This window comes from Sorghum bicolor, chromosome 3 (genome assembly GCF_000003195.3).
Source record: "Sorghum bicolor cultivar BTx623 chromosome 3, Sorghum_bicolor_NCBIv3, whole genome shotgun sequence".
Classification (NCBI taxonomy): Eukaryota; Viridiplantae; Streptophyta; class Magnoliopsida; order Poales; family Poaceae; genus Sorghum; species Sorghum bicolor.
The window spans coordinates 73,711,596-73,726,808 of NC_012872.2; the positions used below are offsets into that span (position 1 = coordinate 73,711,596).

The 15,213-nt window shown below is 52.8% G+C and overlaps 1 protein-coding gene across 1 annotated transcript; it reads right to left on the reverse strand.

Annotated features, from left to right (window-relative positions):
• LOC8074104 lies at positions 1,051 to 3,996 on the reverse strand. Its single transcript, XM_021455621.1, has 2 exons — positions 2,626 to 3,996; positions 1,051 to 1,790 (listed from the first exon to the last, which is right to left on the reverse strand). Exons 1-2 carry the CDS (start codon positions 3,848 to 3,850, stop codon positions 1,534 to 1,536), a joined length of 1,482 nt encoding a protein of 493 aa, XP_021311296.1. The 5' UTR covers positions 3,851 to 3,996; the 3' UTR covers positions 1,051 to 1,533.

The following is a 15,213-nucleotide window of genomic DNA, read 5'->3' on the forward strand; positions in this document are numbered from 1 at the left end:
TTGTTTAGGAGTTATGACTTTTTTCATTAAAAGCCATTATGTGCATGCGTCGTAACTAACATGGATATGTTGCTGCACTATCTCCTCGCACCAGCTGCGCATGGTAAAGCCACGAGCCAAAATTAATTAGTATGGGTGAGAATAAATACGTATCAGCACCGGCCATAGAAAAAGTACATTAAAGGTCTAATTTGGAAACAGTCTGAGAACGACGTGCGCTGCAGAGGTAAATGTAATTTTCGGCACTAAAACCATTATCAACTAATTCATTCAATAGCAGTCATTTAGAAAATGTATAGCTCCCTCTCAAAAGAAACAGTTAAAAAACAGTCAAAATAGTCCAGCCAACAAACAATCAATAAGGTTCATTAAGGCTTTATTTAGTTCCCAAAAAATTTTGTAAATTTTTTCAGCCCCATCACATCAAATCTTTAAACACATGCATGGAGTATTAAATATAGACGAAAATAAAAACTAATTACACAGATTGGTCGGAATTGATGAGACGAATTTTTTAAGCCTAGTTAGTTTATGATTGGACAATATTTATCAAATACAAACGAAATTGCTACTATTTCCTATTTTGCAAAAAAATTTAGAACTAAACAAGGCCTAAATATATAGTCCACGGTGCCAGTCGATATCCTACACGGAAGAAAAAGAATCGTCGTGGTCCATTAAACGTGCGAGGCGGGAATTTGGGCGCGGGAGTCTGCCGGACGACGCGTTTCTGTCCGAAAGGCCGGACCCGACGAGCCCCCGGGCAGGGGCAGGGGCAGGGGCAGTGCAAATTTCGATCAAGAGCTAGCGGATACGTACAGCAAACACGCATGTAGCAGGATCGAGTACTACTACGTACTACGTATACAGTAATTAACATTAATATAACACATTGTAGTGAGGCTGAAAACGGAGTCGTATCCGGTTTTCCAGAAGCCCGGAAAGACAGACACCGAGTGCGGTGCGGGTGGCGGTGTGCGTAACCGTAGTAGCGAAACGGGAACGGGAACGGGAAGGATTCTGGCTCAGCTTGGCCGTCGCGCGTCCAGGTTGCCCAAACACAGTGCCAAAAATTAAACCGGTTCGTCTGTGGTTTGCTTTTGATCAGTACAATGAAGAAACAATGCCCCTATATATGGCCTTATTGGCCCAGCAAACTAGGACACGGTAACTCCTTAATTGACTTCATAACAGCCATCGATACTGACCATACAAAAAGGACTAGAGCCTAACCAGCAGGAGGCTTGACATAAATAAACATAAATGTTGCAAATTGATATTTTGAAGTAGACCTTCTAGCTGCTGCTACTCAGTGACGAAGGGTTGGATTGGTAAGTAAAAGTATTATTGTGGTACCAAAGCAGCAGCCCACCTTCAGAGTTACCCTTTTACTTGGCAAAAGAAAACCCTTTGGATCTTGCAACGGGGAGTTTGCCATTGGTTCAGCAATTCTGCCAAATACTAGATTTTACCCAAGGCAGGTCATGACTAAGTTGTCTGCAGTAACTTCCAACTCTATTAGGACCATTATTTTCATTTGTCCTTAAGACGTGAACAGTTGGCATCAACGAGAGCAAAATAATTGTGCAGGTATTCCACGAGACCATTATCCCTGTCAGAATCAAAAAAAAGGTAGTCGACGATCATAGTTGACCGAAAACTCCAGTCATGATCAATTGCACCAGTCCCATAGCAATGCCCACCAAAGCGAAGATCATGAGTGTCATCTACAGGATCAGCACTAGGGTGATTGATTTTGTATTTTTTCACCAGGCATGCGTGGCAGTTATCTGCATTATGCACAAGAAGGATTAGAAACAAAGAATACATTTTTATGAACTTGAACAATCATCAGAGAGAAACAAAATACATGCTTCAAAAAAAAAACATCTGCTTCATGTCAGCAAATCATGTATTAGTTCAACATGTCACTTTTGATTTATTAGAACTGCACAAGAATAAGTTTCAGACTTCCAGGGGTCAGAAATTTTTGTCATCACTGGATACTTTCCAGGGGGACACGAAATCAGCTAATCATCGGTTCAGAAATTTTATTGTCTAGCAACTGTGCCCAAAACTTCCAGTGATGACAAAAATACCAGTTGCAAGATACTCAGGTTACCGGATGATCTCAAGTCTCACAAGATCAAGCAAGGAGTTACTAAATTTATTGCGGCAACTAGAAGCCAATCTATTCATCTTGCCTTGCAATAATAAGGGTCAGAGAAGTGACTGGTTCCACTAATGAAAACACTCTTCACAACTAATGCGAAGGAAAAGCATTTAAAAGGAACAAATGAACAAATTCCGCTACCAAGGTGCCAAAAGAATGATTTAACACATTTCTGGGAAATGTTTTGGCATGATAAAATCTGCGATACCTTGGGGCAGTGCCTATTTGAACAGATGTTAAGAAGGCTACAGACCCGACAGGCAAATATGGTAGCATATGCAATTCCTTAAGTTCACTAAAAGAAAGTGAAGAGAGCGTGGACATGGACAGTAACAACATCCAGTGGTGAACGTTCAGCCAGGCAGCAAATGATCAAACAAGCAAAAAATGGTAGCATATGCATTCCTTAAGTTCATTAAAAGAAATGAAGAGAGCGTGGAGATTGACAGTACCAACATCCGGTGGTGAAGGTTCAACAAGGCAGCAAATGGAGATATCCTCCTCCCGAAAGTCGTGGCGTCCAGGACGAGGTGCTTCGGCAAAGAAAAACAGGGCACGTACAGGTTCTGCACCAGAACTAGAGCTGCGATCGTCCTTTGGTAGCCCCATGAAATTGATATGATAATAGTCATAGAAGTCCTCATCAGTCAGTAAGCTATCACCATATATGGTATGAAGCTCATAGTGTAGCCCAGTTTTGCTGGCGAACTTGCAAAGTGCAGCATCTACTATTTGAAGCAACGAATTACACCATTTTATGGCACCTTTCTTCCTGGTGGAGATGTACTGGCTGATCCTTGGGCTCGGATCTGGTGGAGGAAGGCATGAGGACAGTTCGTTGGCTAGGGGGTAATGCGGCAGAACACTGGAGAGGCGACGGATGTCGAGACTGGAGAGGCCGCGCTTGCTGGCTAGCAAACGGGAGACATCAGGAAGCCCTGATGACGCAAAGAGAGCAAAGGCAGCAGGGTTGGGATGCTTTGCTGCCTCAGCAGCCATCTGAAAGGCAGCTTTGACAACCTCTCGCTCCGTGGAGCGCAGAACTGATGATGGTCTAGCACATTGAACAGAGGCAGAACCAGCGGAGGCGGAGGCGACGGCGACACGGAGATCTGCACGGGAGCGAACGAGTTGCCAGAGCGCGTTGGTGGGGGAGAGGAAGGGGCAGACGTGGAGGAGGCAGGCAACCAATCCATCAAGCGAGCGGCGGGCGGCGCGGTCCGTGCCTTGGGTGCAGATTACATCCACCTCAACTCTGTCCTCGGGGCGGAGGGGGAAGGCGGCGTTGTACCAGACGGAGTTGGCGATGATGTTGTCCACGGGGTGGAGTGGACCGTAGCAATGGCCGCCGACGAGGAGGCCACGTGCGAGGGTCGTCCTGAGGTCGGCAGTGGGCAGGCGTGAGATGGCGTCGATGTAGAAGTCGCGGATGAGGCCCACCAACCTCCGTCTCAGAGCCGGAGTGTCCTCCGTTGGACTCCGCCGTGGTGGCGGTGGCGGCGACGAAGCCTCCGCCGCCGCCGCCGCCCCGCTCTGCTGGGAGAGTCGTGTTGGTTGAAAGGCGGTGGATTTGCAGGATGAGGACTTTTGATGGTCAGTAGATCCGCCGGAAGAGGAGGAGGGACGGACGGACGAGTCGCCGGCGGCGCGGCGGCGGCCGCTACGTCGCTTACCCATCAGAATTCGCGATTGGTGGCTCTGATTACAGCGATTGATTTGTTGGCTTGGACTGACAACAGCTCCTCTTCTGCTGGGTCTTTCTTTATTATTATTGCAATGGATGGATTAGATTAATTTCTTTATTATCATATGATTATATAAATATATAATGCACATGGTCCGGTACAAGTACAAGTTCGGTGGCAAGTAAAACAATGGACTCCGAATAGGACAAGAATTTCGAAGTTCCGACTTGAATTGCGATCTACTCCCCCTGTTTTAAGCAATTACTAGCAAATATGCTCGTGCGTTGCAACGGGAGAAAAATATCAAATAACCATAGAAAGTGATGACATAATGTTGTATATCTAGTTATATTTATCCTTTTTATAAAATTTAAAGCCCATAATTTATTTTATTGATAACCATGGCATCTGTTGTATTAGATAGTTAATATTTACAATAATATATAGCTTGAAGACATATTTCTTTAATAATAATAATAGAAATTAGTCAAACCTTATCTTACGCTAAAATTACCTCTTAATATACCTTAGTATTATATTAAAACATGAGAAGTTTGTTGCTAACTTTTTTATTTAGATTAGGATTCCTATGAAATATGATATATTAGTTAAATGTATATAAATTATGAACATATGGGCTTATAAAGTGTTCTTATGACATAATAACACATCGTGCAAAGGTAGTGGAAGCATCCTCAAGCATAAATTTAGGTAAATTAGTAAATCAGTGAGATATGCAGGAATAGTGCTAAAACTTTTATCACAAATCAAGCATCATATTAAATAGACTATCATAAAATATTGCTATCTTTTATAGTTCATTTTGAAAAAAAAACTAAGTTTTTACAACATATGAAGTACTACATTATGAAAATATTTTTATAGTGAATCTCAAAACATAAATCCTATGTCTATTTTTTTTAAAAAAATGATGATCAAAGACAAATTTTGATGTAGGATAAACCTATGTAAATAATAACGGAGAGATATGACACTAGTACACCAAAAAATATATTATATATTTTGTAGTGTATCTAATGATACTAATTTCGTATCATAAATATCACTACTATTTTTTATAAGTTTAATCAAATTCAAACTTGTATTCACGGATGTTGGTATTAACTAGCCATGTGTGTTGGCAGCTTCGGATTTGTCAACTGTTTGATTCGACGGGCATCATGTTAACTAACTAATTAACTGCTTTCAGCTTAGCATTATTTTATTTCCTTGTTTTGCACTACGTTCTCGACTTTTTAGTTCTGTTGATTGATGGCCTCTCCTTTCCTCGTATCTCTTTTTTTCTCCCATCACAAATATAAGTCCACCTATTAGACTCACTCATGAAGTTTTTTTTTTAAAAAACGGCATGCCATCATCTATATCAGTACTCTCATTGACAGACATAGCTGCTACTGTTTTTCCCCTCAGACAGCACGTCATTATATTGACGTACTCCCTCCATTCCAAATTGTAAGTCATTCTAAGAATCTTGAAGAGTCAAACTTTTCTAAATTTGACCAAATTTATATGATAAAATAATAATTATTATGGTACCAACTAAATATCATTAGATTTTTCCTTAATTATATTTTTATAGTATACTCACTTTACGCTATAAATCTTAGTATTTCTCTCTATAATTTTGGTCAAACAAAGGGAGTAGTTGTTACTGTTTTTTTCCCTCAAAATCAATGTATCATCATACTGAGAAGAAGACAGAAGTCTATACAAGCCAATTAGAGCACGATTTTACATGAGTGGCCAGCTGGGAAACAAGGAATTTCGACTAGCGACCTAAACACCACGCTACGGCGACTAATTTAGCCCTTACTATACACCACAATTTGTCGTCATCCATAATCGCAGTATATATCTATCTACCGATGAGGGCACTTGGTGCTGTAAGATTTAGGCGGCTGTTCTTGTGAAAAAGAACAACGATCCTACGCAAGCGTAGCTGATGCAAAACTCACGAGAAATTCGATGTAAAGCGGAAAAATAAGAAATGTGGGCAGACAACCAAACAAATTTGATTGGAACAGTATCCTTAGCTTCAGTGTGGCTTTCACCCCCCTCCTCCCTCCACCCCCCCCCCCCCCCCCCAACACACACACACAAATCAGATCCTCTACAAATTGACAGCTTATTGTCAGCCTCACTGATACCAAGTGATCATACATCTGAATATGACCTTCGCAGCTCCCAAACTCCAAATGCCCTAGACATCAGGAGAACATATGCCATCATTGCCAATTCGACCATCCAAGTCATCCACAACATCTCTATCCCTATCAGCATCAAAAAAGATGTAGTCCACATCCAACAGCTCTGGAAAATTACTGCTAGAATCCACCTCGTCCTCTTCAAAGTCCCGGCAACCATGGTAGTCATCATAAGTGGGGTGCACAATCCTCTTTTTGTTGGCCTCACAAGCAAAGCAAGAAGCTGCATATGTAAGAAAGGTCAGTTAGTGATGAATTGTTGCAGAACTTGTAGTAAACGTCACTCAGGTAGTTTTCAGGCATGGGTTAAAGCAGGAGGATGCAGCAAACCATAACAACAAGTATCACATCGATGCATGCAGGTCATCAAACAAAGAAGAATCAATTCAGAATTCAATATGCTCATGGTGAATCAAGTTTAGAAAGTTTTCTCTGGACCAAGTAAGATAGTAGCAACACACATGACTAATAGTAGTCTTGTAGTGGAACTGTGCATTCCAAGGGGATAAAAAGAAAGTATCCATCTCATCTATGGTAGGGAGAAAAAGCTCTAATGAAATAAATCTCACAGATATCGGACTAACGAAACACAACAAAAGGGCCTTGGGGGAGATGAGTGAGCGAGAGCCCCACCCCTCACCGCCGGCGCCCCTCTCGGCGCCGCCGGCCACCAGCCCCAGGCCCGCCTTCGCGGCACCAGATCCACCTCCCCACACCACGCCCGCTTCGTCTGGGCAAGTTCTGGAGGCCCTACTTGGCGCGGACGATGAGGAGCTTGTGGACTGGGGAGAAGAAGATGACGGAGAAGAAGAAGAACGCCCGAGGTCAGGTCCCAGCTCCCCTGCCCCTCTCGAGCTGGCACCCATTGAAGTCCCCGGCAGATCTGCTGCTGCAGCTGGCGGATCGGTTAGATCCGCTGCTGCTGCGCCGGTTGACGTCTCGATCTGTCCGCCCCATGACCTGAAGATGCAAGGTGCAGCGCCGGGCAAGCTCAAATCCGTGATAATCCTGCCTGCCTGCGCACCTGAGCCACCACGGCGTCCTCGGGAGATGGCCTGGAAGCGGATGCTTCCCGCAGAAGGCCCTGGCAAGGCCATGTCTCCCGCTTCCTGGATGACGGCCACCCAATCCGGGGAGAAGCTTCACTGCTCGCCTGCTGGAGTTCTTGGGGGACAGGAGGAGCTAGAGGAGCCAGCTTCGCCGAAGTGGCATCAGGCGAAGAATGGCCGCCGGCCGCGTGCACCCAAGCTGGCGCCAAGAGGAGCCCCTCCTGCGGCCCTGGATGCCTTTAAGAAGCGCTTCGCCGGGAGATGTTTTCGATGCCTCGCCCCCGACCACCGAGTTGCTCACTGCCGTGATCCGGTTCGTTGCATCATCTGCCACCGGCTGGGGCACCTCTCCAACTCCTGTCCATCACGTCGTCCCCGCGTCGTCCCCGACAAGCTTCGCGCCCGCCTCATCTTCCCGCCCGAGAGCATCCACAGTCGTATCATCTTCCCCCCGCTCCCGCACCGTGCTGGCTCCCCCAGCACAAAGGCTGCCATGAAGTACCTCCCTGGACGCGCTCACCAGCGCGCCGTGCGCCGCTGCATCAACGTCATGTCCTCGGAGACGATGTCCCGTGAGGCCAACAGGCTTCAGGCGCATGCTGCTGTCATCTCGTCGCCGCCGGAGGGCTACCGCACCTGTGAGCCAGAGGTGGTGCACGCACTGGCCAACCAGCTGCGCCTGCCACGCCACACCATCCGCGTCACCAAGTACAGCGACTCTGAGTTTTTGGCTGAGTTTGAGTCACCGTCGGAGAAGGACAGGGCTCTGTGCATGGGGTACATTGAGATGGGCGGCTCCACCTTCCCTATCCGCTCATGGCTCGCTGCTAGGGCCGGTGAAGCGGTGCACTGGTGGTACCATGTGAAGATCATCATGGAGCATGTCCCGCTGGAGGCATGGAACGAGGAGGGTGTCAAGCTTATCCTCGGCGACTCATGTGTGTTTGACAGGTTTGACAAGAGAACGTTGGCGAGGAAGACTGCACAGTTCCTAGGATGCTGGGTCTGGATGCACAACCCGGATGACCTCCCGAAGTCCCTGGAGTACACTATCTTCGCGGCCAGGGCGGGGCAGGCAATGGACACCGCCGGCGTTTTGACAGCGCGCCTCTCTGTCTCTCCCCCGACTGGGATGGTGGCTGACAAGGCTATCCTCATCCACTTGGCAAGATACGAGGACTGGACTACGAGGTCCCCCGACGACGCTTCCAGGGCTTGCAGCTCTGCCCCGACGATCGTGCCCTTTGACTGGGTCGCTGGGGTACCTGATGGGCGGCCTGCTCTGATTAGGCGCACACGTCTTGATGGGTACTGTGCGCCATCGGAGCCGAGGGCGCCCCGGGAAGACGACGACTTCTGTGAGCCACCGCACCAACTCTCCCCCAACTGCTCTACGGAGGCGGAGCACTCTGGCCGGGTCCGTGCTCGGTCACCGCCTGCTTACCACATGGCAGGGGCGACTGACCGTGCCATGCTGGACCATGGACGCCAAATCAGCCGCTCACCGGAAAGGACTGCTCGGGGGTGGGACGCCCTCCAGCATGCTTCTGAGGATTGGGAACGTCGCCGGTTGCGCTCACCGGTCACCCGCTCCCGGCTGGTAAGTCGTGATCCTATGATTGACTCCTTCGGATGCTCCGGTAGTGGCGAGGCGACCTGGACCTCCACGTTCTCGGTGAAGGATGACCCGATGATCCATGAATATGGCTGCTCGCAGGGCACTGTGCCCCTGCGCGCCTCTCCTAACAGCGACATCGACATCCCCCGCCCACCGGAGTGCCGGCCAGTCAGCACTATGTGGCGCCCCGCTGAGCCCCGCGAGGTGGTTGTGGGGCCGGAAGTGCAGATGGACGATCCAGAGAGGCGACCTGAAAGCCTGATGGCTGACATCCCTGATCAGGTCGTCTTCGGGAAAGGTTCTGCCCTTGGCACCGGGGATGTCTCAGACGTGGATGATCATGCCATCCAGGAGACCACAGATCAGTACACTTTGGATGAGGAGACTGCCGAGGGGCCTGATGATGCTTGTGCTGCCTTCTGTGCGAGGATGTTCAAACCCGCCTCTGCTCCGATCCTACCGAGGCCAGACTCGCCTCCCCCGCCCCGAAGTAAAGCTCCTACTGCTGCCACCCGCTCCAGCAAGCGTCTGGCAGCCCAACAATCCTCGGTCCCAGTTGCCGAGCGTGCCCAGCACAGGCTAAGGCGTGAACTATCCTTCATCGATGGCAAGTCGGCGGCACCAGATGCGGCAATCAAAGCCTATGTCCAGAGTCATGGAAACGACCTCCCAGAGCAGGCGATCAAGGCCATCACAGCAGCAACCCGTTTGGACGACATGGCGCTTTCCAGGGCACTCGCAGCCATTGCAGCTGAGCTTGGAGCAGCAGAGATGGAGGTCCCTTAGATATGCAAATGCAGAGGAAGCAGCAGCAGCTCCTTGGATCAATGCATCTTATCATCAGAACGTGGCACCAGGAAGTTGAAGACTGGTGCCGTTTGTCGATGATGGAGGGGCATACTGTGATAGAGATGGTTGCTCATGGTGGATTAGTGCTGGACGAAGGACCGTGAAACCCCTACTAGTTGCTAATAATTTAGGGAGTAATTAGTTTTTGTATTCCTAACCCCATGTAGCAGTCTGCTGCACGGGGGGCGCCACTCGCGCATTATGTTGTGAACTCTGTCTCCTCCTTATTTATATAATGCCGGGTAACCGGATCTTTCAAAAAAAAAAATCTCACAGCCAAACCAAAATAGAATCAAGCAATTCAAACATCTGTAAACAGCTAATAATTATGAGGATTCCAGATACAGATGAACAAAGGAAAGGGAAAAGTATTATCTGTATGTCATGTGGGGAAATACATACACTAGGCGTCGCAGGCTGCGCGATGTGCGCAGGGCCGCTGAGCGCGCCCAGAGCCTGGCCAAGGGGGCTGGCGCCGTTAGTGGCTAGCCAGGCGCCCAGGCGGCTTGGCTAGAAAAGGAGAGTCTAGGTTTGGTAAGATATGGTTTGTTTAGAAAGATATTATCTGGTTTCCTTAAGTCTAGAAGATTAGTTTCCTTTCTTGTTGGGAGTCCAGGCTATAAAGCCTTGTAATTGGAGACCTTTTGGAATGAAGCAAGATTAAACCTATCTCTCCTCTCTCTTCTCTCAAGCCGCCGGCCAGGGGGTATAACCCGACCAGCGAGGTTAGGCGAGGGGGCATAACCCCGCCGGTTATCACGGACCAAGGCTACGAGCTACGTAGCCGAGGGCCGCCGTCGCTGGGCGAGAACGCCCTTGACAACCTGGTATCACGGTCACGCCGATCCTCGTCAACCTCCCAAGCTTCCATTGCCGCCGCCCACCCTACCCCGCCGCCATCCCCTACGTCCTCCACTGCGTCCACCCATCCCCCACCCGCCATGGCTGCTCCCACAATCGCCGATGTCGTCGAGATGCTGAAATCCTTCAAGGAGGATATATCCTCCATGAAGGCCGACATGCTGGCGCTGAAGGAGAAGTCGGCTTCGACGTCCGAGAGCGCGGGCGGCGGCCAGCGCGACTTGGACCGTCCCCCCAAGTTCCAGAAGCTTGATTTCCCGCGCTTCGACGGCAAGTCCGACCCCCTGCTCTTCACCAACAAGTGCGAATCCTACTTTCGGCAGCAGCGCACTTTGGCAGAGGAGCGCGTCTGGATGGCGTCCTACAACCTCGAAGATGTCGCCCAGCTCTGGTTCATCCAGTTGCAAGAGGACGAGGGCACTCCTTCCTGGGGCCGATTCAAAGACCTCCTCCACTTGCGGTTTGGGCCGCCCCTGAGGTTGGCTCCGCTCTTCGAGCTCGCGGAGTGTCGCCACACAGGTACTGTCGAAGAATACTCTAATCGTTTTTAGGCCCTGCTGCCGCGCGCCGGGCGATTGGAGGAGACCCAGCGCGTTCAGCTCTACACAGGGGGACTGCTCCCGCCCCTGAGTCACGCAGTTCGCATCCACAACCCGGAGACCCTCGCCGCCGCGATGAGTCTGGCGCGCCAGCTCGAGCTGATGGAGTTGGATCGCGCCCAGGCCGCGCTCCCGCCACCAGCCCCGCGCGCTGGTCCAGCACCTCGGCCGGCGGTCAGGCCGGCTCCAGCACCCCTGGCGCTCCCGGCCCCGGCGCCGGCCCTGCCAGCGCTCCCAGCACCACCACCCAGGGGCGCGCCCAACCAGGTCAAGGGGCTGTCGACCGAGGAACAGGCAGAACGACGACGCCTCGGTCTTTGCTACAATTGCAATGAGCCGTATTCCAGGGGTCACAACCGGGTCTGCCGCCGCATCTTCTTCATTGACGGGATCGAGCTCGCAGACGAGGAGGCCGTTCCCGACGATGCCGAGCCAGCTGCCCCAGTGTTCTCCCTCCGCGCCGTCACGGGTATGCCCATCTGTGATACTATGCAGGTACGAGTGGCCGTGGGCGACGTCACCCTCACTGCGCTCCTCGACACGGGCTCTACCCACAACTTCATCGCGGAGACGGCCGCGACGCGCACCGGCCTCCCCATCCTCGCCGACCCGCGCCTCACCGCCACCGTCGCCAATGGCGAACGCATCGCGTGTCCCGGCGTGCTGCGACAGGCGCCGATCGTCATCGACGGCGAGAGCTTCTGCGTCGACCTCTACGTTCTGCCCCTCGCCGGTTATGATCTGGTCCTGGGCACCCAATGGCTGGTAACCCTGGGCCGGATTGAGTGGGACTTCACCGCGCGCACCCTGTCCTTTACCCGCCAGGACAGGCGCGTGTGCTGGTCCGACGTGGCCACACCCACGCCGGCCCTCAGCGCCGCTGTGATAGCACCGACGACCCTCCTGGACGAGCTGCTGCTCGTCTTTGGGAGCCTCTTCGCGGAGCCGGCTGGTCTGCCCCCTCAGCGAACCCGCGACCACAGCATCGTCCTCAAGCCCGGCGCGTTGCCGGTGGCTGTCCGGCCCTACCGCTACCCTGCTGCGCACAAAGTTGAACTCGAGCGGCAGTGCGCCGCCATGATGGAGCAAGGCATCATACGGCGCAGCGACTCCGCGTTCTCGTCCCCGGTCCTCCTCGTCAAGAAGCCGGACGGGTCGTGGCGCTTCTGCGTCGACTACAGAGCGCTCAACGCGCTCACCATCAAAGACGCGTTCCCCATACCGGTGGTCGACGAGCTCTTGGATGAGCTCCATGGAGCCTGCTATTTCACCAAGCTCGACCTCCGCTCGGGGTATCATCAAGTCCGCATGCGGCCGGCAGACATCCACAAGACGGCGTTCCGCACGCACGATGGCCTCTATGAGTTCCTGGTCATGGCCTTTGGACTATGCAATGCTCCGGCCACGTTCCAGGCTTTGATGAATGATGTTCTTCGTCCGTTCCTCCGTCGTTTTGTGCTGGTGTTCTTTGACGATATTTTGATTTACAACAGCACTTGGGCCGATCACCTACGCCATCTTCGTGCGGTCTTCGACGAGCTGCAGCGTCACAAGCTCTTCCTCAAGCGCTCCAAGTGCGCGTTCGCTGCAGCGTCGGTCGCGTACCTCGGCCACGTTGTCTCTGCTGCTGGCGTCGCCATGGACCCCGCCAAACTCCAAGCCGTGCGGGACTGGCCGCAGCCACGGTCCGCCCGGGCAGTGCGTGGGTTCTTGGGACTCGCCGGCTACTACCGCAAGTTCGTTCACAATTATGGGACCATCGCAGCACCTCTCACCGCCCTGCTGAAGAAGGACGGCTTCTTGTTGTCCGCCGAGGCCGCTGCTGCGTTCGACGCCCTCAAGGACGCGGTGACCTTGGCGCCGGTGCTCGCCATGCCGGACTTCTCCAAGCAGTTCACCGTCGAGTGCGACGCATCGTCGCATGGCTTCGGGGCGGTACTGGTCCAGGAGGGCCACCCCATCGCCTTCTTCAGCCGCCCCGTGGCGCCACGGCACCGAGCTCTCGCCGCCTATGAACGCGAGCTCATCGGTCTTGTCCACGCAGTTCGCCATTGGCGACCGTATTTATGGGGGCGCCGCTTCACTGTCAAGACCGACCACTACAGCCTCAAGTACCTGCTGGATCAGCGCTTGTCAACCATTCCTCAGCATCACTGGGTTGGCAAGCTGCTGGGCTTCGACTTCGCCGTGGAATACAAGCCGGGGCACTCGAACGCCGTGGCTGATGCTCTCTCACGGCGGGATACTGTCGAGGAGAGCGCGGTGCTGGTGCTGTCCGCGCCCCGCTTCGACTTCGTGCAGAGACTGCGCCAGGCTCACGCAACTGATCCGGCCCTCGTCGCACTCCAGCAGGAGATCAGTGCGGGCACACGGGCGCTTCCCTGGGCGCTATCCGACGGGCTGGTCACGTACAGCGGGCGGCTGTACCTCCCTCCGGCCTCTCCCTTGCTGCAGGAGGCTCTGCGCGCCGTCCACGAGGAGGGCCATGAGGGGGTGCAGCGTACGCTGCACCGGCTCCGTCGCGATTTTCACTTCCCTCACATGAAGACGGTGGTGCAGGACTTTGTGCGGGGCTGCTCCATCTGCCAACGCCACAAATCAGAGCATCTTCACCCAGCGGGGCTCCTACTACCACTACCCGTGCCGCAGGGTGTGTGGTCCGACATCGCCATGGATTTCGTCGAGGCCCTTCCCCGCGTTAAGGGCAAGTCTGTCATCCTCACCGTCGTTGACAGATTCAGCAAGTATTGCCACTTCATTCCCTTGGCGCATCCATACTCGGCGGAGGGGGTGGCCCAAGCATTCTTCGCGGACGTTGTTAGGCTACACGGCATTCCGCAGTCCATCGTGTCCGACCGCGACACGGTTTTCACCTCCAATTTTTGGCGCGAGTGGATACGCCTTAGCGGCACCAAACTGCAGATGTCGACAGCTTTTCACCCCCAGACGGACGGGCAGTCCGAAGCAGCTAACAAAGTCATCATCATGTATTTGCGTTGCCTGACAGGAGACAGACCTCGCGACTGGCTGCGTTGGCTTCCGTGGGCAGAGTACATCTTCAACACCGCGTTCCAGTCTTCGCTCCACGACACTCCGTTCCGTGTCGTGTACGGCCGGGACCCTCCGTCCATTCGCTCCTACGAGCCGGGCGAAACCCGGGTCGCTGCGGTGGCTCAGACCATGGAGGAGCGCGCCGAGTTCATCGCCGACGTCAAGCACCGACTCGAGCAGGCCCAGGCAGTCCAAAAACGCCACTACGACCGAGGTCATCGGCCGGTCTCTTACCTGGTGGGAGATTGGGCGCTCCTTCGCCTTCGACAGAGGCCGGCTGCGTCCCTGTCCGCGGCTCCTGCAGGCAAGCTGAAGCCCAAGTTCTACGGGCCATACCGGGTGGTGGAGCTCATCAACGACGTCGCGGTCCGCCTCGACTTGCCACCCCAAGCTCGCATCCACGACGTGTTCCACGTGGGCCTTCTTAAGAAGTACCACGGCGAGCCTCCAGCAGCTCCGCCGCCCCTTCCTCCGCTCCGCCATGGTGCAGTGGTGCCCGAACCTGAGCAAGTGGTCAAGTCACGATTGGCCAGGGGTGTGCGTCAAGTCCTCATCAAGTGGAAGGGGTCGTCGCCGGCTTCAGCTACATGGGAAGATGTTGACGTCTTCCGCGCTTCATACCCACAGTTCCAGCTCGAGGACGAGCTGCCTCTCGAGGAGGGGAGAGATGTCATGTGGGGAAATACATACACTAGGCGTCGCAGGCTGCGCGATGTGTGCAGGGCCGCTGAGCGCGCCCAGAGCCTGGCCAAGGGGGCTGGCGCCGTTAGTGGCTAGCCAGGCGCCCAGGCGGCTTGGCCAGAAAAGGAGAGTCTAGGTTTGGTAAGATATTGTTTGTTTAGAAAGATATTATCTGGTTTCCTTAAGTCTAGAAGATTAGTTTCCTTTCTTGTTGAGAGTCCAGGCTATAAAGCCTTGTAATTGGAGACCTTTTGGAATGAAGCAAGATTAAACCTATCTCTCCTCTCTCTTCTCTCAAGCCGCCGGCCAGGGGGTATAACCCGACCAGCGAGGTTAGGCGAGGGGGCATAACCCCGCCGGTTATCACGGACCAAGGCTACGAGCTACGTAGCCGAGGGCCGCCGTCGCTGGGCGAGAACGCC

Excerpts from the sequence above, each read along its gene's own strand:
- LOC8074104 (XM_021455621.1), bottom strand. The coding sequence starts at position 3,850 with ATGGGTAAGCGACGTAGCGGCCGCCGCCGCGCCGCCGGCGACTCGTCC. Across the intron at positions 1,791-2,625 it reads ACCTTCACCACCGGATGTTG|ATAACTGCCACGCATGCCTG; the intron begins GTACTGTCAATC and ends TGCATAATGCAG.